Raw genomic sequence first — 22,232 nt, 5'->3', positions numbered from 1 at the left:
CTGCCCAACAGAACATTATTTTCTTGTATGATTACAGGTCTTAATCCATCATCCTCATAGTTTTGCACACAAGGAACATTGCAATTTAAAAATGTGTTTATTGACTTCTATTAGAATACCAAAATAGCAAAGCAAACACTAATATCATAGAATAGAGAAGTGGAATAATCTACAATTAGAGTTGAAAATTTCAACTCTTCTTTAGCATTAACTGATAGAACAAGCAGACAAAATCAGTAAGGACATAGAATACTTGAACAAAAATGACCACCTAATGACTTAATTTACACTTACAGAACATTGCACCCAACAACACAAGAATATATTTCTTTTCAAGTGTATCTGAAACCTCAGAATGACAGATTATATACTAGGCTTTAAAACAAGTCTTGATAAAAGCAAAATAATTGAAATCATGCATATGTTTTCTGACCATAGCAGAATTAAATTGGTGATCGTCCCAGAAAAACCCAGAAAAGTCCCCAAATGTTTGGAATTAGAACAACATACTTCTAAGTAACTTCTGAGTACAGGGAAAAAATATAAAATTTGAAAATATTTGAATGAAAACGAAAGCAACATGCTAAGATTTGTGGGATATAGCTCAATGTTAGGAATTTATAGCTTTAAGGGCTTATATTTAAAAAGAAGAAAGGTACAAAATCATTAAGATTATATCTTAAGGAACTAGAAAAAAAAAAAAGAACAAAACCAATAAGCAGGAAGAGGAAGGTAGGGTGTGTGCTGAAACCACTGAAATACTTGAGAGGACAGACACAAGGGACGTGTAAACCAGAGATGGTTCTTGGCATAGCAAGCTTGATGTACTCCTAGGCAGACTTAAGGAAAACATTAGAATGGAAGAGGGGATGTTATGCACCCAACAATTTCTAAAAGGTTTTTCTGAACGACTACATTCAATAAATTTGAGACTTGGATGAAATGGAAAAATTCCTCAAGGGATAAATCACCAAAATGAGAAATCAAAGAAATTGAATTAGTAGTTTCAAAATCATCCCTTAAAGAAAACTCCAGGCCTAAATGTGAATTCTGTCAGATATTTAATGAAGTTAATACTGTCAGAAAGTTTAAAGATGAAGAGCATTTAATATTTTAACTTTTGAGGCCAAACTGGAAAAAACATGGCAAGGAAAGAAAAGTGCAGATCAATTCATTTTTCCTCCTGAATATAGAGAAAATCCTCAACAAAATATTAGCAAGACTAATCCAGCAACAGGATAATTTATCAAGCCCAGTTTGGGTATTTTTCAGGAATATGAAAAGGTTTTAATATTCAGAAATTAATACACCATATCAATGTAAGAATATGTTATATGTTAACCTCAAAAGTATCTCACAAATTTCAACATCCATTCTTGATTAAAAATTATCAGAAAAAAAATAGAAGGAATTAATGTAACTTTATGAAGGGTTGCTACCAAGAAAGCGTTGTAATGATAAAAAATATTCCCTATGACAAAGAACAAAGCAAGATTGTCCACTATCATTTCTTCCCAGCTTTGTATTGGATATTTTGACACTTGGCATTGAAGGAAGAAAAAGAAATAAGGCCATATATTTGGAATGGAAGACATTTTCAGGTGACATGTTGTATATGGGGAAAATATCTAAGGAATGCTACCAGAACTAATAGTTGTATGTATTAGCAAAGAGCAATCGGAAATCGGAATTAAATCACAATACCATTTTCCATGGCATGAAAAACGTTGACAGTCGGACAATTAAATGCATAAGACTAAATGAAAAAGTGCATGACGATGACAATAAATGAAAAAAAACTGGGTTATGAACTGGAATACTCAATGGTGTGTGTCAGTTCTCCCAAAATTGACCTGTAGACATAACAATCCTAATTAAGATTCCCAGAAGGCTTTTTCAAAAAGAAATTAGCAAGTTAGTTCTAAAATGTATATTCAAAGACAAAGGATCTAGAACAACTCATGAGCTTTGGGGAAGAACAAAACTGAAGGTCAGACAATTCCTGATTTAGAGGCTTATTAAGCCACAGGATTCAAGGCAGTGTAAAAATGGTAGAAAGATTGCTATGCAGATAATACATTATCCAGAAATAGGCCTAAGAGCCACCCCTGAATGGGAATCCCTGATGTCCCACACCTGTGGTGCTGTCCCTGTTTGAGATTTTAGTCATTTAGGAGTGCCATGGTAGCTCGATATTCCAATTTGTATGTGGGGATCCAATTACTCCAGCATTATTTGTTGAAAAGGCTATTTTCCCTTGAATTATGTAAATGTCTTTGTTGAAAATAAATTAAAAAAAATAAATTAACCATATTATGTGTGTTTATTTCTGCACTTGATACTCTTTTTACACTATATTATTATGCTAACATCAAACTTTTATTTACTGAAGTTTTATGGTATGGTTTAGAGTCAGATAATAGAACTCTTTCATGCTTTTCTTAAAATTATTTCTGCCACATCTAGGTTTTTTACATTCCTGTAAAAGATTTAGGATCAAATTGCCTACTTCTTTTAAAAACCTGCTGGGATTTTGACAGGAATTGTTCTGAAGCTACATAGATTAATTACCATCTCAACAATATTAAATAGTCTTACGATACATGAGCATGGTATATTCCTCCATTTCTTTAGGATTTTTTAGCACTATTTAGTAGTTTTCAGTATTCAGATTTTGAACTTTGTTATGTTTGTAAATATTTTAATCTCGAGTAAATTATAAATATAATTGTCTTTAAATTTCATTTTCAGATGTTTCATTACTAGAGAGATAAAATCAAATTTTTTAAATATTTTATATCCTGTGACATTGCTAAAATTGCTCACCTGTCAGTCCCAGAATTTTTGCATAACCCCAATTATTTTCTATATATACAGTGTTATGTTTTCTATTAATAGTCCCTTTAATTTATTATTAATGCAAACACCGTTTATTATTTTTCATTGCTTTATTGCACAGGCTGTGATAACCAGTGCACTGTGGGTAAAAATAGTAAGAGTAGAAATCCTGGAATTGTTCCCTTTCACCAATAAATATATTATCTCTAAGCTTTGAGCATGTTCCTTTTACCAGATTAAAGAAGTTATGTCCTATTTTTAGTTTGTTGAGAGTTTTGATCATGAATGTTGGATTTTGTAATTGGGTCATTAGGTTGCTGAATTTTGACAAATGTGTTTTTCTGTTTCTCGTGTCATATAACTTTTTTTATCTTTTAATATAGTGTATGGCATTATTCTTTGGGGGGTTAAACCAAAGAATCCAGTGAAATTATTACACATCTACAGACAATTTTAAGTTCCATCCTTGAAGCTCCATTTCTAGGAATCAGGCTGTTTTAAGAAATTAAGGAGGAAATGCAACCATTAGAAAAGCAGGCTTCTTTTTCCAATCAACACAGAAGCATTGGAATAGTTGGGAAAAAATAAAGGAAATGAGAGAAGACGAGAGTGTTTTTTGGGAAAAGATGACATTTAGAAGGCATATAGCCAGATTTCAAGTAGAAAATGGGACTTCGAAGTCCTGGGTAGGCTGACCTAAGGCGGGGAGGGAGTAAAGATACATGAGGGATCAAATAACTTGGGAAGGAGGTACTGGAGAAAGCCTCTCCAGTAACATCTGGATTGTTATGGTTCAGGACAGACTTAGAAAGGCTAGACTAGGCTTTCCTCAGATCTTAGCTCTCTGCTGAATTTCTTCATAGACAGGATTAGGATCAAGGGACCATGGAGAAGCTCAATCTTAAAGCTAACCACAAATGAAGAAGGTGAGGAAGACCATCCCATTAAGAATGGGCCACTGTAAGGATGCTTCCAGTTGATCTAGACAGATGTGAGAAGACTGGGCAAGAAGGATCAACAGAATGTCAAGGTGCGGTAGCCACTTTCATGCAGAGGTGGAGGTAAAAATGCTACTTACACCCTGCAGGAACAGATCTGGGAAATTACAGAATGATGAGGCACACTAAAATAAGACCCATCGAAGGGAAGCCGGAAATAGTGTCGGTCTCTGGATTGTTGATCAGATGATGAACACCTCAATGGTGGTAGCTGAGGAAGTGGCGCTGAACAAGGTAGCAGAACGCTTTGGGCAGTCCCACAGTGTACTGATTTTACCTCTTCCAATCGGACAGATGCAAAACAAAAACATTTTCCAGAAAAGAATAGAGAAGGGCTCAAATACAGCAAAACATACCAGACTAAAATGAATCCAAGAAGAAAAGAGAGTGACATAAGAAGCTATTTAAATGATTAGAAAACAGACTGAGACTTTGAAATCAAACGGGGAACCACAGTGGAAAATAAAATGGTAGTGCCAACATATATTTACTATATAAAATAATGTAGCAAAACTAATACTCCTCAAGACCTGGAATAATTGAAAACAAGGAAAGCAGGGTTTTCAGAAGCATCAGATTTCTGGTCTCGACAATCACGTGGGGCCACACCTTCAAAAACTTAGTAAGTTGAAGATGATGCTTCCCCTTAAAAAAATTCATGAAAAAGAAAAAATACCCCTAAAGCTAATGTTTCACAAAAACTTAAGGGGCCAGAGTCCAAGGCAACAACAGCCAGTATGGGCCAGGGCTATAAATGGCTGCACATAAAAGCTAGTGGATGACGTATTGCCAGATACACTGCCCCCCAGCATATCCCATTGAGCACAAAGAGAAAACAGAGATTGAGATGTTGCGAATATTTTTAAGGCAAAGAAATGCACCTTAACACTAGTGTCTGGTACTACCATCATTTAAAATTCCACATACTTCCAAGAAAAATAATATTAAATACTTATGACATCCTATGTGCTGTACTATATATGTTTCTTATATTGAGTAATTTATTTATTATCACATTATCTTGAGGAATTAGACACTAATAGCATTGCAACTTTATGGATGATGGGGTTAGGGGTGTGAGTTGTCAGTTTCTCCAACACCCAATCTGATATGCATGAGACAACTCATGACCAAGGATCAAACACTACCACTTTTATCACTATTGGCAATTCACTTTTTTCATCAGTCCCTTTCTGTCTGGAGAACTTCCTGTTGCCATCGTTTCAGGGTAGGTCTTTTGGGGACAGATTTTTGTAGTTTTTCTCATCTGAGAATGTCTTTCATCTTCATTCTTAAAGGAAGTGATAGAAGAAGTAAGTTGATAAATGAAGGCGTTCACTACCATGCTATCCTTCTGTTCTGAAGTTTCTAGTCAGTCTGCTCCCTTCTCTCCCCCTTTTGGTATCTTGTGTTCATTTATAGATAATGCCCAGGGTTTCTTCTCTAATTAGTAGGAGGCATAGGGAAAAGTATTTCTGCTCCATCTTTCTTGGTGAAGAAATCAAATGCCAGGAATTTTATGGCCACCCTGGCCACACAGGAGAAGAAGAGACATGGTTTTAAGTCACAGGGTATGTGGGAGTAGGGGGAGACATGGATTCCAGCAGTAAGGCATTAGCTCACACTAGGGAAGCAAGGTCTTGTAAGTGATTCCCTATTGGGGTGACAGTTGATGAGTGGATTCAGAAAGAGTGGTGTCTGATGTTTCATTTGGAACCCTCTCTTCCTCTCCTCCTCCATTATCCAATAACTCTATTTCCTACCAAATCTTCATTGCCCTTATTATACATAAAGTTCTCATCCTAGGGAATGAAGGAGAAAAAAGTTATGCCACTGTACTTGGGGCCAAGGAGAGTGGGAGTCAGAGATGAAGAGCTTCCTGGTGATGGAGGCTGAGCCAGGCATGGCTATGCAGTCGCTGTGAAAGCCTGCACATTTGGGAGACCGTGGAGAGGACGTGGCAGCAGGGATGGGTTGCTGAGTCATTGTGAAAAGAGACTTCCCCTTTGAGGAGGAATTGGCTTGGTCCTCTAAGCGCCCTGCTCTGCTGCTTGGGTGAAGAGAAGCACTCTCCTTATGGGCGCGGGGAGTTCTTGGTGTGGATTCTGAAGGAAGCCTATGTCCTCAGGCTCATGGAGTGCAGTGCTCGCCTCCTCCAGAGGGCTCTGGCTTGGAATCAGCTCACAGGCCGTTGTCCCTCACCCCATGGTCCTCTTCATCCTGGCTTTCTTCAGGATCACTGAGCCCAGAGTCACTAAAGCACCAAAGCCAGTGGAGCAGAGACACCTCTGGCAAGGGCCTGGCCATGTTGATTCCACTCTGTTCCTTCCCAGCGCCAGGCCAGCAAGAGTGACTCAGCACACCACCAACCCCAGCAAACTTGGTGCACATGGTATTTTGGAGTGATGGACAGAAGTTCACACCTTGAACCATGTTAACCTTTTCTAAGACTCATCTGCGATAGGAACCTTGAAGAGGAGAGACGTCAAGGAACCACACCAATTCTATTCCTCTAGTGAGAAGGATGCTGCATGGGGTGACCTGGCCCATGCAACAGGGGCGGCAGCGACTGAGGAGTTCTTCTTCTCAGTCTCCTTTCTAATAAATGCCAGTGCATCTCCCCAAACCATCATGACCTGAAATCTAAGTCTTCACATGGGTTGTTATTCTTCCTTCTCCCCAGGACAAGCTTCCGTCTCCACCCCACCATGAAGGTCATTCTTTCTAGGACTGTCCAGCTTGCAAAGAAGCTGCAAGCGTCAGGGCAGAAGCTGTCCTGGGGCTAAGTCCAGAGCTGTTGGGCCCTGAAGAAGGCTGGAGAGGTGGGGAAACGGAATGAGGCTGCTCGGAGAGCCGTGAGTGAGCACTCGCCTGTGTGGACTTGGAGGCTGCCAAGAAGTGAGAGGAGGAAGGGGCACGGGTTGGAGGGCACAGGTTGGAGGGCACACACGGCCACACGGGAGTGTTGTGGAGGGTGGTTTGGGGCGTGCTGAACTTGGAATGAGTGTGGAGCACCCACACTGAGTGGAACTGACTTGACGGAGAAGGCTGGCTGGAGACCGAGACCGGAGCCCTGGGCATGAGGGGTCCCCAACAGGGTTTCCCGGGTTTCGTCCCACACCTGACGCGTGAGTTGATCTTATTTTCCGTAGTTTGCATCATGAACATAATAGTGGTCTGTAGCTGTTTGGGGCTGAACCATGTCCCCCAAGTCATATTTGTTGAAGTCCTACCCCAGGCCCTCAGAATGTGACTGTGTTTAGAGATAGGGCCCTCAAAGAGGTGGCCGAGTTAAAGTAAGTTTAGAGTGGCCCTACCAATCTGACTGATGTTCCCATGAGAAGACATGCAGAGAGGAGAGACCACGTGAGAACAGAGGGACCAGCCAAGGAAGTGACCCTCAGGAGGAGCCAGCCCTGCCGTCACTGTCATCTTGGGACTTTGAGCCCCAAATTGTGAGAAAATCAACGTCTGTGTGAAGCCGCTGGGTCCGGGGTGCTCTGTGTTTCTGGGCTTGCAACCTGAGCACAGACGTAGTGGCCAGTACTGGACACGTGGACGTCAAATCCTGTTTTACACACTTTATGTATTTGGACTATTTAATACGGCAGTGTCCCGACTCAGAACGCGGGTCACTGCCCAGCAGCTGTGTGGGCCCCCGTCTCTCCCCAGTGCAAGTGAGCTCTACCTCCAGCCTGCCTCCCACCCTTCCTGTTTCCTGGGACAGTGCTCCCCCAGATTTGGACGTGAGCCTCCCTCTCTCCTCAGGGGTCAAGGCCTCGTTGACCTTCCTGGGTCCTCCAGTGACCTTGGCCCCTTAGCCTGCTGGGATGTTCTGCACGCTTGTCATTACCTAGCACAATGCCCTTTGCAAGAGACGGTGCCTATGAGGACAGCTGCTAGCCCGAGTGACAGGCACCGCTCAGCGCTTCACCCATTCTCATTCAGGTCCCAAACAAGTGGGGACACATGATTACTTCACTTTCCATTTTGCTTTCTAGAGAAAGAGGCTGTGGCTCAGGACACCCAAGTGCTTTCCAGGTCACACGGGATCAGGAGCAAGGGGCGGAAGCTGGATCGCCGTGGAACCACAGGGACAGACACGGGCTGGGAAGAAAGGCCGGGTGCTGCTCTCCCAAGGCGACAGGAGGAAGGGAGCTCTGTGTGTGCCCTTGGCTCCCTGTCCAAATTCTTATGCTCCATATTCAGGAGAGCAGGATGTCGCCTGTTTTGTTCTCTGCCATAACGTCGTTGCTAGGATAGTGCCTGCAACCCTTGGGCTCTAAAACTGATGTTGGAGAGAGGAAGGGAGGGAAAGAAAAAGGAAGGGCCTGTGAGCAGCTGGGAAGGAGGGAGGGAGGGCCCCGAGGGGGAGGGGTGGCTTTCCCCAACCGGGGCATGTTTCTGTCACCAGGACACCAAGGAACGAAGAGCGATGCGGAAAAAAGGGTTGTGAAGCCACCCCACCCTGTGCAAGCTGGCTTCACTCCTGTGCCCACATTGCTGGCTAGACAAGGTTCTCATGCCCCACTGGTCTCTCAAGGGTCCTCAGAGGGTGCAGACGCAGGTGGAGGGGGCTCCTCGTGACCAGTGGAGTGAGCCACTGCTCCACTGAGAGCCCTTGAGTGGAAGGACTGCCAGCCACAGCGCTATAAAGCACCCTGGCTAGAGGACCAGGGTGGACAGCGCTCTCCTCTTCATCCCAGGAAGGGCCAGGAGGATGGCCCTGGTCCTGTGGGTCGCTAGCCTGTTAGGCTCGGCCTGCTCCGTGTCCGCCAACATCTTCGGTGAGTTCTGCAATTGGGACTGTGGAGCAGAGTGGGGAGGGAGCTTCCAGACCCAGAGTCGGTCAGCTAGACTCTGCCCAGGGCCTTTAAACAGGTGCCGTCTAATGTAACCCCCACCAGCGCTCGGAGGCCGGCCGTGTACAAAGGAGGCACAGGTTCAGAGAGGTGACCTGAATTGCCCAGTGTCACAGAGCTGTGATTGGTAGAATGGAGAGGGGAAGTTAGATCTTCCTAATTCAAATCTAGCTCCTCTCATCCCACTCTTGGGGCAAATTTTTGACATTGACATGATTTATTTTTTTTATCTCATTTGCTACCCCATGGTCTGTGTCATGCATTCAAGTATTTAGAAGTCACCAGGGGGCTGATGACTTTTCAAATCATCAGCCAAATGTGTGTCAAATGTGTGACATAAATTAAATCTCCCTGAGGAGCGGACTAGACCCCATCACACACTTTTGGGTCAGCCACGTGACTTTGACTTTGGACCACTGCCAGGCCTCGGCTCCCTCATTTTGAGAACTTCAACAGCACTTCCGGGTGATGCAGCTGTGATTCCTGAGTAAGGGGCTCAGGGGCTGCCAGCGAGGGCTTGTGGAGGCTGTTGGCGCCTCTGTACTCCCCTTTGTGCAGAAGGGGCCACCTCTGCAGGGAGTGGCTTGACAAATTCAAGAACAACTTCTTGATCACCTTCCAACCTGACCCACCAAGAGTTTGGGCGAGACAGGGGCCTGAGTTGGGTTTATTCTGGAACCTGTCCTTCCCAGCAGCTAACCTTGGGCAGGTTACTTCCACTGCTGAGTCCTGGTGCCACAGGGTGAATGGAGATGTTCCATCACTCCCAGGGTGAGCTGATGTGGCCCTGGGAAGAGCGGGAGCAGCTGTCACGGTGCAGCAAGACCGTACTGATTAATTACCATGCTGCTAAAAGCATCGGCGCTTCAGGTTACGTCTCTGCTGCTGGAGCCTGGCCCGTACCTCCTTTCACACAGTGCTGCCCTCTGCTTAGAATACCAGGTGGATGCCCAGCCGCTCCGTCCCTGTGAGCTGCAGAGGGAAGCAGCCTTTCTGAAGCGGGCTGACCATGTCCCCCAGTGCTCGGAAGATGGTGGTTTCCAGTAAGTCTGACTTCCCGGGCTCCCAGGGCCTGAGACGGCGTCAGAGCATCTTGCACCCCCAGCACACTCCCACGGCTATGCCCTCCTACTCCTTGGTGTGGATGTGACATGGCGGCCCTCATGTGGTGGGGGCCCTTCCCCATTCTCCAGGCGATCTGACCAGGAGAGCCTCCGTCGACCCTCGCTCATGACTGACATCCCTTCTCCTCCTGCCAACACGTTCACTCCTGTTGCTTCACTAATATGTGTGTGTGACTTCCTAATAAAGAGAAAGGGGAGAGAGTTCCTCAGTGTCCTCATGCTCCTGGTGTCCTCGCAGAGGAGTCTGGGTGGTGGGAAGCAGAGGCTGGCTCGCCCTCTGGGCCCGGGTTGCCTCTGACCCACCCAGTCTGGTTCTCAGGGCTGCTCTGGGCCACTGGTCAGCCGTGTCCGGAGCGAACTCCTCTCTGGAGAGGGTGTTGCAGCTGCCCTCTGGCAGCCTTGGGCCCTGGGGTGTTGACGTGTAGCGCAGGGTGGCTGGGCAGCTCTTCCTGCTGAGTCCCTGGAACATGACGCACTGATGTCCCCCGCTCCGGCAGTCACGCCGTCCTCAGGGCTGTGTTCTGACACTCGTGTGAGAAGCGCCCCGCTGTCGTCTTGCGCCCTCCTCACGGGCCTAGCCACACTTCGTGCACTCCAAGGGTGCAGAGAGGCTGCTAGTCTAGAGCTCGGACCCCTGGGAGCTCTGGGGCGAGGAAGGAGGAGGAGGGCGCCCCGCTCCCGGCGGCCTTATTTAGGTTCTCCGTCCTTTCTTGTTCTGGCCACTTGCAGCTTCGGGTCCGTCCCGTCCTCAGGGCTTTGTCTGTGCTTTTCTCTTTTCCCGGAGCACCTTCTTCTCCCACCCAGGGCGACCTTGCGGTTTAGCCCTCGCTTCCCTGGGAACAACCCCACGGCCTGGCCTGATCCCACCGGTGCTTCTCCACATCACCAGCAGGCCCCTGGCCTCAGCAGGTTGGAGCCAGCCTGCGGTGTGGGGAGCCTATCACAGTGACGCCTCACGTCTTTCCACAGGACCGTCCAGTGCCGGAACGACGGCCGTACCTGCTGGTGTGTGGATGCCGACGGCAGGGAAGTGCCAGGCAGCAGGCAGCAGGGGAGGCCTGAGGCTTGTGAGTGCAGACGGGGCACCGGGGACGCGGGGGCCTGGCCAGGACTCCCGGCATGCAGGCATAGGCGCGGGTCGGCAGGGGCAGTCTCCCGCAGGGCTGCGGGCTGCTGGTTTGAATAAGAAGCGCCCCTGCACACGGGCAAGGTAGGTTTCCTGAGGAGCTCTGTGGAAGTCAAATGACACATTCAAGTCATCTGTTCAGCCACGGTCCTCCACGTGCCGGGCGCTGAGCCTGGCGTCTGGGAAGCAGTGGTGAGGAGACAGCAGTCGCCATCTGCTTAAGACGGCTGCCATGGCAGGGAGCCGAGAAGCACAGTCCCCAGCTAGGGCAGTGAGCCCTCCAACAAAGGCGTTGGAAGCCGATCACCTTAACAAGGGAAGCGGAGCCCCAGGAAGCTGCTGCAGTGGATAGCGGTTCTGCTTGGGCTCTGGGGTCACATGGCTGTGTAGCTGGCTCCAGGACACGGCCAGCTCCTCACACTGTCAGGAGGCATGACCTCGGCCAAGCTGGCTGCCTTCTCTGAGCTCCAGCCTCACCTGCAGCATGGATAGACTCTCTCCTAGTGATGTGAGGATTTAACACAGCAGCTTCCCAGGCCCATAGTAGGTATTCAACAGGGGGAAGATGGCTGGCCTTAGTTGCTCTCCCTCATGCACCTGGGAGAAGGCCTTTCAACTCTGTAGATATGGCAAGCAAGGCACAGAGTGGTAGAGCAGCTTCCCAAGGTCACACAGCAAGCCAAGAAGAAATCCACATTCAGACAAGCTGTCAACAACTGGCCTGAGTCTCCATGCAGTGCCAGGGCCAGGGAGCATGCACTCGATCGGCGTGCCTCTAGTTGCTCTGCCCTGCTCTGACTCAGGCCACAGGGCGTGAGAGTCCTCTGAAGGCGGTCCTGAGGGTCCTGACTTGCTCAGCTCCCTCTCAGCTGTGTCCCTTGGGGAGGGAGTGGGCGTCCCCCTGACCTGGGCCCTGGACCGACCTGTGCACTGCAGCACTGCTCTGATGCCACTTGTCATCCTAGGTCTGTCCTTCTGCCAGCTTCACAAGCAGCAGATCTTACTGAGCGGCTATATCAACAGCACGGCCACCACCTACCTCCCTCAGTGTCGCGATTCAGGGGACTACTCACCTGTGCAGTGTGACCTGCAGCAGGGGCAGTGCTGGTGTGTGGACGCAGAGGGCATGGAGGTGTACGGCACCCGCCAGCTGGGGAGGCCAACGCGATGTAAGTCCCAGGGGTATCAGCACCCAGGGGTGGGGCTCAGCTTCCCTCGCTGCAAACCAGACCCTTCAGGCCCCCAGAGAGCCAGGTCCTAAGAGGAGGAAAGCGTTATGAAGGCAGGTTTATTCCAGCATTTCAAATGGGGGTGATTCATACTCTGAAGCAGAGCGGGATTCCAGCCAACGCTGTGGGTCTCCGGTTGCAGGTCTTAGTCACTGTTGGGTCCTACATGTCACACGGGCAGGATAAGCACACGCATCTCCACTGCAGAAACACACACACCTCCCGTCCACAGGAATGTAACAATTTTCATGAAAATGTTCAGGTCCAAGGAGCTGTGAGATAAGGAACCGACGTCTTCTCCATGGGGTGGGAGACAAGTCGCCACCCCAGTGTTCTGCAGATGGAGAGTTCACGCCCGTCCAGTGCAAATTTGTCAACACCACGGACATGATGATTTTCGATTTGGTCCATAGCTACAACAGGTAAGCGCAGCTGCCAGGTGCACTCATCAGCAGACCTCCGCTTGATGAGGCTCACTCACACGTGGGGCGCTCGGGGCTTCGTGGGTCACACAACAGCCTGGTGAAGAGTGAAGAGCTGCCTACCCCAAGGCGGCTGATAGACATCTGCAGCACTATAGCATTTGTAAGCAAGCTGGCAATTGCAATTAAAATTAAATATATATATGCTCTCTGGCCCAGCCAGCCTGTGAAAATGGCAACCCCAGAACATGGGGCACGTACTGAGTGCCTGCTGCACTACTTTCATGATAGTAGAAAATGGGGAAAAAATAACCGATGGTCAAGAAGTGGGTGGTGAATAAATGTGTACACGCCATGCGTATTTCTGCAGCCATTCAGAAGGGCGAGCGGGTTAGAGCTGGGACAGTCCACTTGGAGGGGCTTCCGCAGCTATCAGGATTACATGATGAGTCTCAAAGCTAAGTAACAGCATGATTTAACCTGTAAGAAGGAAACAAGCCAAACCACCCTCTGGGTGTGCTGATGTAATTAGGCTCGTGTCTGTAGGGCTGCAGGGATAGGGATGTGAATGAGCACACCGTGGTCATCACGGGCCACTGAGGGGTCAGGGCTGCTGTGGGGAATGGCAGTGGGCAGAAGGGGGACCAGCAGAAAAGGACAAAGAACGCATGTGAAAAGCATGGGTATGACTGTGTTTATAGGTTTTTGTGAAGAATGCATATGTATGCACTTGTGAATACCTTTAGTTTTTATTAAGTTTTTTTTTTTTTTTTCCTGTTACTGGAGACTTAACCCAGGGGCAATTTACCACTGAGGTGCATCCCCAGTCCTTTTTATTTTTTATTTTGAGACAAGGTCTTGCTAAGTTGCTGAGGCTGGCTTTGAACTTGTGATCCTCCTTCTTCTGCCTCCCAGGTTACTGGGATTACAGGCATGTGCCAGAGCAATTGTAAATAACTTTAATGATTTAAATAACAAATATAAAATGATAGTTGCTTTATAAATCTTGACCCAAATAGCCAAGTAACGTTTGACTATTTAAGATTTACACCTACTTATCTTAAATGGCCCCTGCAGACTTCAGATGGAATGGAAGTGTGTAGAGTAAAAAGAAAAGTACTAATCTGTGAACACTGACGGGAGTTCTGCAGGGAGCCGGGTCCTCTATGTGACTGGCCTCCAAAAACATGTTTCCCTCCCTGAGAGAGGAAATTCTCACAGGCTGTGCCAGGAAAGGCAGCTCAGACCAGCAACCTGTGTTGGTCTCATAGATGGGCTTTCTTTGAGCTGCATAACAGGATAAAAATTGAGAATTTTTAGTAGGTTATATCCTACGAAGTTTCCATTTTTGTAGATAAAAGTGTAGCTGAGAATTGACAATTTCATGTTTAACCTAAAGCACAAAATTTTGCATTTATGGTCTAAAGAACCAGGGCAGGAGGCTACCTGCCCTTGCACCTGGAGGTTGGGCCCGAGCTGTCTCCTGAGATGGAGCCTCACCTGCCGACTTCAGGGTCCCTCTGAGCTTTTCTGCCACACTTCTGCCAACTCCATCCATTTGCCTCACTCTCTGACCCCTGTAGCTTTTGCCTTCATGACCTGCTTTCTGTCTCTGTCACTGCGTAGCAGGGTGACCTGGTGTTCCCATCTCTGAAATGGAGGGCAATCCCTGCTCATTAGTTCACAGTGAAGATCTGATGAGACGTCACTTTTAAAACCATTGAGAGCTGACAGAATTGTAGAGTATCATTCATCTGTAGGGACTTCTCACACATCACCCAGTTTCAGCACAGGTAGCTTGGATTTCCCCCACCCAGGCAACCAGAGAGCGGCCTGCCTGTGAGCACGTAGAAACCTCAAAGGGCCCGATTTACTCAACACTCACACTCGCAAACTGGTGCGTCCTCAGTTCAAATGATTGCTCACTACATCCTGGGAATTTTACATCCTTTTATTTATTGTAACACTCACGGAAATAATTTTGTAATCAGTCTCCAGAATGCAAACAAGAATCTGAAAAGAAGTTAAGGAACTCAGAAAGCATAATTAGTGTGTTCCAGAGCTGTCTGTCTCCTTTATGGGCAAATGTGAGTTGTATCTGTCTCCCCCCAAACCCCTGGCATGTAGCACAGAGTCTTTCACACAGCAGGAACCACAATAAATGCTTAATGAATAGCAAGAAGCACCAAGGAACTGTGTGTAGTTTGCTGCGTTGAGGTGATGGAACAATTCACAGCTATTTCCACAAGAGGACAGTGTAGTTCAATGCAAAAATTGAGAATGAAGCATTTGTTGTTAACTTGCAAAAAAAAGTTCCCTCCCAAAATGGGCTCCTTCCTTTTTGGTCTCAGAGCAAATTCTGGTTTAGGAAGATCATGGGAAGGGTGGGGTGGTTGGTTACCGCAAGCCCAACAGGAATCAGGGATTTTCTGATACTTATGTAGACCTGGCCAGTCCCAGGCTCAGTGACTCTTGGGCAAAGTGGAAGGATCTCTGGAAGCCAGATGAAGAGTAGGCTTAACACCTGGGTTGCCAAATAAAACACAGGATGGCCAGGTACAGCTGAATTTCAGACAGACAAAGGGTATTTTCTTAGCACAGGTCCCCACATTGCATTAAACCTTTTAAGCCAGGTTGGGGGTGGGTGGATAGCATAATCACCACCCGATCCCAAGTTTGAACAGAATGGCTGGATGGGAAGAGCAGAGTGGTGCTGGGAGGTGGCTCTGACTTCGGAGGCTACCGGCCTAGCCGGAGTGGGGGTGGCCGACTTTGGAGCAGATGACCGAGTGGGTGACTGGGAGATGAGCAGGATCCGGGAAATATTTACCAGGTGGAGTCTGCAAAAAGTACTGAAGAGACAGGAATATGGGGTGGAGGAAGAGTCGGGGATTACCTGCTTGGCCTGTTTTCTAGGTGGATGGTCGAGAATGGATTTTGGAAAGGAAAGCCACAATTTGACTTTGGAATACTGGAACTGAGGGGATTCATTTAAGTGGAGATGTGGCATTGGGCAGCTTAATGACTAAGGCAACTCAAACTTCTTAGGAACAAGCCTCAGTTCAAATGCCTCAGCACCTTATGCCATCCTAACTGGCAATGGAAGGGGCAGGTACATCTTAATATGTGCCAAAATTGGAATGTGGAAGAGACCACATGGAGATATCTTGGCAGATGCATCCTCGATACCGTCATAGGAGACCTATGTGTACTTGGTTCTGACTCAGGCACTGGGCTATGCCATAGCCTGTCTCTTAAGAAGCACCCACTGTCCGCGCAGGACAAATACACATTAGCAACAAATGTGTTGCTACTGGTAGTTAGGTTCTGGAGGAGTACCTGAGGGAGGAGGTTGAGCATCTGGCTGAGGAGGGTTGTTGCTGCCTGAGCCCAGAGGCATGACTCCTACTTTGCAGATGGCCTGCCTGGATGTCTGGTGGGGACTAGCTTTATTAAGTCTGGGTCACCCACAGTTTGAGCATAAACTCAGCAATACCATCACCTGCCCCTTCTCTAGATTTTTCTTTTTTGAGGACTCTTCTATGATCACCCTGAGATGATCAACAAAGGCAAGCACCTTTCCACCAGATTCATTGTGTATTACTTTGAAACATTGCATTGATTTATCTTTGTTCTTTCTTCACATATGCACAGAACAAGACAAAAGTAGAAACCAGAGGAAATTGGGAGGACAAAGTAAGGATAGAAGAGCAGAATAGATCAAGGTGCTGGTTAGGTGTCATGTACCTGTAATTCCAGCACCTCAGGAGGCTGAGGCAGGAGGAATCCAGTTCAAGGTCAGTTTCAGCATCTCAGCAAGGACCTAAGCAACTTAGCAAGACTCTGTCTCAGAACAAAAAGTGAAAAGGACTAGGGATGTGGCTCAGTGAAAAAGCACCTCTGAGTTCAATCTGCAGTACCCCTCCCTCCCAAAAAAGAATAAATCAGAGCAAAGACTGGCAAATAATTGATTCACACCAATCATTCTGTAAAGTTACAACAAGTGTGAGATCTTCGTATTTGTCTCTGAACTCCCTATATCCAGAGAAAGATGAAAAAGTCTGTTATACAGTTTCTACCAGATAAAAAGAAGTCAGTTTCTCAAGGGAGCATATTTTTTTATACTATTGAGGATGGAGGAAACATTGTCCTTGGATCCTCACAAAGGGGACAACATGTCATATGCCATATGGGGCCTATATGACCAGACAATATCCGGATACCAGTGAGCCGTGAAACCACTGGTTTCCTAGGCCAGTGCTCACAGAAGCAGCAGGCACCGTATTTCCGCACTCTGTATTTCAGTGACTCGGCTGCTTGGTTGCCAGCGGCGATTCCCTTCCACACTTGTTTCTCTCTGTTTTCTCCTCTGCCCACCGTGGTCTGTCTTCCACTTGGAAGTTGGAGGCATGATATAATCCTCCTGGACATATTCCCCATTCTTCCTTCTCTCCTGTTGAGTCGCCCTTCTTGACCCTAGATCCACTCATTTCACCACCTTAGCAGTATTCTTGGCCCAACCCAGTTAAGCCCAGTATATGGATGGAGCCAGGACTGACTTTCAGGTCAGTTTCAGAAGTCTGAATTTCCTTGGTTGATGCGAGATATAAATGTAATGAGAAGTCAAAAGCACAGCAGAAACCCTTGTGTCCTAGTGACAATCATCACCAATGACATAGCAAAAGCAATGGCAAAACAATATTAGTAGGGCAAATTATTATGCCTGAGATGAGTCCAAAATTCATAGAGAGTGGCATCATTTAAAAAATTATCCACAAAAATCAGGTTGTAGTAGATTGGATTGTAGGAACACAAGTAGTTGGAATGACGTGGAGCTTGGACTCACTGCTGGTTGCAGGGTAGGCCTCCAAAGGACCATGTTCCGTTTAAGCAGCAGGCTCACCATCTGGCCACCCTCTGTATTGAAAGAGCACTGAACGTGACTCAGGGTACCTGACCCAGCTAGGTGAGCTTGACTTGACCACACCACCACTCTGAATTCCCGATTTCTCATTTGTGAAGTGGAGATTTTGTAAAAGGACTGTTGCGAGAATTAACTGAGATAAAAATGGCAAGGGCTTGGCATTAGTACCTGATTGTTCAATTCTTATCATTTTGAGGAGTGATAAACAGCAGTCATTACATGTGGCTAGACCAGGACAGGAATTCTGACATGTCCAGACATGTCCAGCTTCAGGCCTTTAGCTCTTCTCACTATGTATAGAATTGGCAAGAAGGGGTTAAAAATGGCAGCACGGAGCATCTGCCCCAGAGGTGAGGAAAGGACTCTAGGCACAACAGGTAGCTTTAGAGCAATCTTCCTGGGAGGACAGGATCATCCTTCCCCCAGCTGAAGCCAGGGCAACCTCCAGTATGCAGGAAGAGGAGACAGCAGGAAGTGGGGTCCAAGCCAAGAGCACAGATAGGGCCAGGCATTAGGCCCTTTATAAGACCATTCCTGCTGAGAATGAGGGTTTTGACCATAACATGGTTGAGTGAAATAACATAAAGACCCTGGAGGTCATGCCTTTCCTGGGCAAGAGGCTAAAGTGGGCCTCTTGTTGCATCAGCAGAGCATGAACTGAGAATGACTTGAAGTCCCTGCACCTCGTGCTAGAATGAAGCCCCCAGGTGACTGGTCAATGTGCATATCCAACACACATATCTTCAACACCTATTAGATGCCAGATAATGCCAGAGGTGTTGGGAATTCAGAGGAGACTGCCAGAACGTAGCCACATGCCTTGCAGGATAAGGGGGAAAAGCCAGATACAGCCAAACACACGATGAGGGACACCACTGGCAGAGGCAGATATCATGTGTGGCTAAGAGGAGGGCGAGCACACCAGTTCTCACCTCTAGACCAAGATGGCGGCACACACACCTCACTGTCTCAATCTCTAGAATGAAGATGAAAATAATACCACCTTCCTTTTATGAGCATTAAATGGATTAAATGAATCAATATATATTAGACATCCTTTGCAAAGTAGTACTCAATAAATGGCAACATCTTATACTATTTTAGTATTTTTAGAACTGAATTTTCCCGGTTTCCAAAATATATATGTGCCCCCTCTCAGCGGTATGTTCGCAACACACTTATGGTAAGATTCTTTTTTAGGTAACCCACAGACACATAGTAACAGATAAAACAACATGGAAAAAAGCCATAATTTTGAAGTGTTTACATAGCTTTTGTTTTGCAAATTCACTTCCATTCAAATTAGTTAATCCTTGTCACACTCCCATGTTCAGAATCTGGGTAGCTCCCACCATATGTTGTCCTGCAGTACTGGTTTCCATAGTGGTAGCTGCCGTGGGCACATGCCATTTTAGACACACTGCAGTCTTTCTACATAATGATATGTTCACCATTAGCTAGCATTCATAAGTAGCTTCCTCAGCTCCAGTATTTTATTCCATTTAGGAGATTGACTATGCTTCTTAATTTTCCCATCACTAAATACTAAAGTTGTTTTCAGGATTTTGCTGCAAGGGATTACATAGCATGGATCTGTTAGTGCCGAGAGGTATGGCTGCCACGAACTTACTACTTGGGGATTAACCCCAGACATAGGTAGAAACCATGATGAGGCTCCAGGTGCTAGTTATATGGGGATTGAAAAAAAAAGAGTCTTGATATTGTGTAAAGATGAAAAATTCCTCTCTGGTTGATAAATCATTGCATTTGGGAAGAATTTCTCAATCTAGCTTTCCATATCTTAGCTTCCTACTAATTTTAGGATGGGGGCTCAACCAGTCTCTACCAATTGCCAGGGTATACATGACTAAGGCTGACTTTTCCTCAACTTAAGATGTGGTGCCCTTGTTTGTGACATCATATTGATTTTGTGTTTTTCTTTAACTATGGAATGAAAATTTCCTTCTTAAAGACCTCCTATTGTAGAATCTTTTCAAAGTCTTGAAAAGTTGTAAAGATCCTTGAAATCATTTGATCTCACAAAATAGATCATCTTTAGCGTACGACATGTTTGCAAAGCAAACTTGACTTTTTGTCTCTAGAGTTATATACTGGCAAGGGAGCCAGTTAATGCAGCGTTCACCACCTGGTTTCACCTGGCTCTGAGAGACGCCTGCATGGATATAAATTGGCCAAAGGCTACAAGTGAGGAAAACAGCTAATAAGTAGAGGTTAACTGACTCCAGCTTTCCTTTACCAGGTCCAGCCTTGCTCTGATGGGCAAGACCAGGTTAGGAAAGAAACCCACTTTCTGCAAGATGCATGGGGTGAAGGGCAGGGGAGCCCAAAGCATGCGTTCCTTCTCCCTGGGTGAGGAGGTAGCCACCTCTCTTCTGATGAGAAGAGCTAGAGTTGTCGCCCTTTGTGTGAAGTGGTGACCATCAGTCTCATTCTCTCTCAGGTTTCCAGATGCATTCGTGACCTTCAGTTCCTTCCGGAGCAGGTTCCCTGAGGTGTCTGGGTACTGTTACTGTGCTGACAGCCAAGGGCGGGAACTGGCGGAGACAGGTGAGTGAGCACACCTCAGGCCACCTGGAGGGGGAGAGTGCCATTCTCACGCTGGAGAGCTTAGGCATCATTACAAGTAAAGCAGAAGCAGCACTGTGCCTGCTCCCCTGCCCGGCTGCCGTGGGGAAGTGGCCTTTGCAAACTTCCACTTGTGATACCCTGAATGCCTCTGCTGCTAGCCCACAAGGCACCCCCGTTTATACTGAAAGGGGAGATGCAGCTCTGCTTGGTGAGTGGACACACTGGATTTCCACCTCTCATTACTAGACAGCTGTGAGCAGCCTGCCCAACTAGAGAGGCAGCCCTGATTCTGGAAACCACTGAAGTATTGTTTAGACCCAGTACATAATGATGTTGGGAAAAACTCTGTCCCTCTGATATCTGTCCAGAGTGGTCAGGACTTTCTTTCTCAAGAAGTCATCCCTGAAAGGCTGGCTGCCTGTTGCTTAGGTTTGGAGCTGTTACTGGATGAAATTTATGATACCATCTTTGCTGGCCTGGACCTACCTTCCACCTTCGCTGAAACCACCCTGTACCGGATACTGCAGAGACGGTTCCTGGCCATTCAGTCAGTCATCTCCGGCAGATTCCGGTGTAAGTAGGGACCTGCCCACAGATGTGTGTAGAATTCTGCTAGAGGGAATGGCCTGGGTTTTAGGACTGCTGCAGTCTGCCTAGCTGCAGACTCCATTCGAGGAAGTGCAGGGATTTAAAAATGTACAATACCAGATAGCAAAGCCTGCTGTGAACACCTCAAACGTCCTTCACTCTCTCCTTTACCGCGTGGATCTCTTCTAGGCCCCACAAAGTGTGAAGTGGAGCAATTTGCAGCGACCAGCTTTGGCCACCCCTATATTCCAAGCTGCAGCCGCAATGGAAATTACCGGGTGGTGCAGTGCCAGACAGAAGGGCCATGTTGGTGTGTGGACGCCCAGGGGAAGGAGATCCCAGGGACCCGGCGGCGAGGGGAGCCGCCATCTTGCGGTGGGTTTCTTCTCAAGGGCAGGCTGTCCTCCTCTGCTGTCCTGGATTACTTTCACTGTTTCTGGGGACTGTCCTCTATTCCAGCCCATTAATTAACTGCCCACTGAGTGTGCCCCTCAGGCCCCTCCAGCTCGATGTGCCTGAAATATGGTTCATTGCCACAAACTTCCAACTTGTGTATCATCTTGTGCCAGACCTGGTTGCTTCCTCAGGGAGCTTGGGGAATATCCAGGGGCTCAGAGGTGGAGAAAAGAGAGTCGAGTTCACAGGTGCCATGGGAGAAGTTTGTCTAGGGAGCTGAAGGAGCATAAAGGGGCAAGTTTGTCAGTTCTGTCTTGCAGTGTGTGTGAGGAGGTGGGGCCTGGGGAGTGTTCTGGAAGGGGTGCCACTGGATCAGAGGAAGATGCTTCCTGAAGGAGGAAAGTGGGGACAGGATCTCCACAGAGAGTGCAAGAGAAGGAATAAGAGGCATGGACCACGGGCATTGCTCTGCTAGGGGACACTTGGTGGGCGAAGAGGGCAGAGAAAAAACTTGGAGTGTGACTGGGAGCTTTGCTGTGCACTCTAAGACTTGGGGGAGTCCAGGAACAAGATGGCGGGGTCTTACATAACCAGGGCTTGGGGCCTTCATGCTGGAAGTCAGGGAGACTGAGGCTTCAAGCTGCAGATGCCATGATGGGCTTTGGGTGTAAGCCAGAATCACCCAGAAAGGTCAGAGGAGAGACTGAAAGGAGCATTGGACTGGAGGCCAGGAACCAACTGGAAGGCCATTGTGGTGTCCTGCAGAGAGATGACGGGGACTCCAACCCTAAGGTTGTATTAAGAAGTCGTCACCACTGGGCAGCTTAGAACAACCACAGTTCATGATCTCATAGTTCTGGGGGCTGGAAGTCCAAAATTGTGGTGTCAGTAGAGCCACACTCTCTCCAGGGGCTCTAGAGGAGGGGCTCCCCTGCCCTTCCCAAGCTCATGGTGGTGGCCAGTGATCCTTGGCATTCTCTGGCTGGGGTGACATAATTCAAGTCTTTGTCTCCATTGTCATTTGCTGTCTTCCCCACGTGTGTCTGTTTTCTTCAAACAGGAACATAAACAGTCACATTATACTAGGAGACCCCTTATTCAGTACGACTTGATCTTACTTAACCAATTACATATAT

General features: G+C 47.1%; 1 protein-coding gene across 1 annotated transcript in view; it reads left to right on the top strand.

Moving 5' to 3' along the window:
• Positions 1–8,556: 8,556 nt before the first annotated feature.
• The window catches only part of Tg (thyroglobulin), a 222,849-nt gene continuing 209,173 nt past the window's right edge, over positions 8,557–22,232 (top strand). Inside the window, 8 exon segments of the mRNA XM_047522972.1 lie at positions 8,557–8,623; positions 9,633–9,741; positions 10,792–10,889; positions 11,914–12,117; positions 12,440–12,599; positions 19,985–20,091; positions 20,542–20,685; positions 20,890–21,075. Coding sequence (XP_047378928.1) covers positions 8,557–8,623; positions 9,633–9,741; positions 10,792–10,889; positions 11,914–12,117; positions 12,440–12,599; positions 19,985–20,091; positions 20,542–20,685; positions 20,890–21,075 — 1,075 coding nt within the window.

Source organism: Sciurus carolinensis, chromosome 1, assembly GCF_902686445.1.
Source record: "Sciurus carolinensis chromosome 1, mSciCar1.2, whole genome shotgun sequence".
NCBI classification, from domain to species: Eukaryota; Metazoa; Chordata; class Mammalia; order Rodentia; family Sciuridae; genus Sciurus; species Sciurus carolinensis.
The sequence above is the reverse complement of the archived record's forward strand: the minus strand, read 5'-3'. Positions and strand labels throughout refer to the sequence as shown.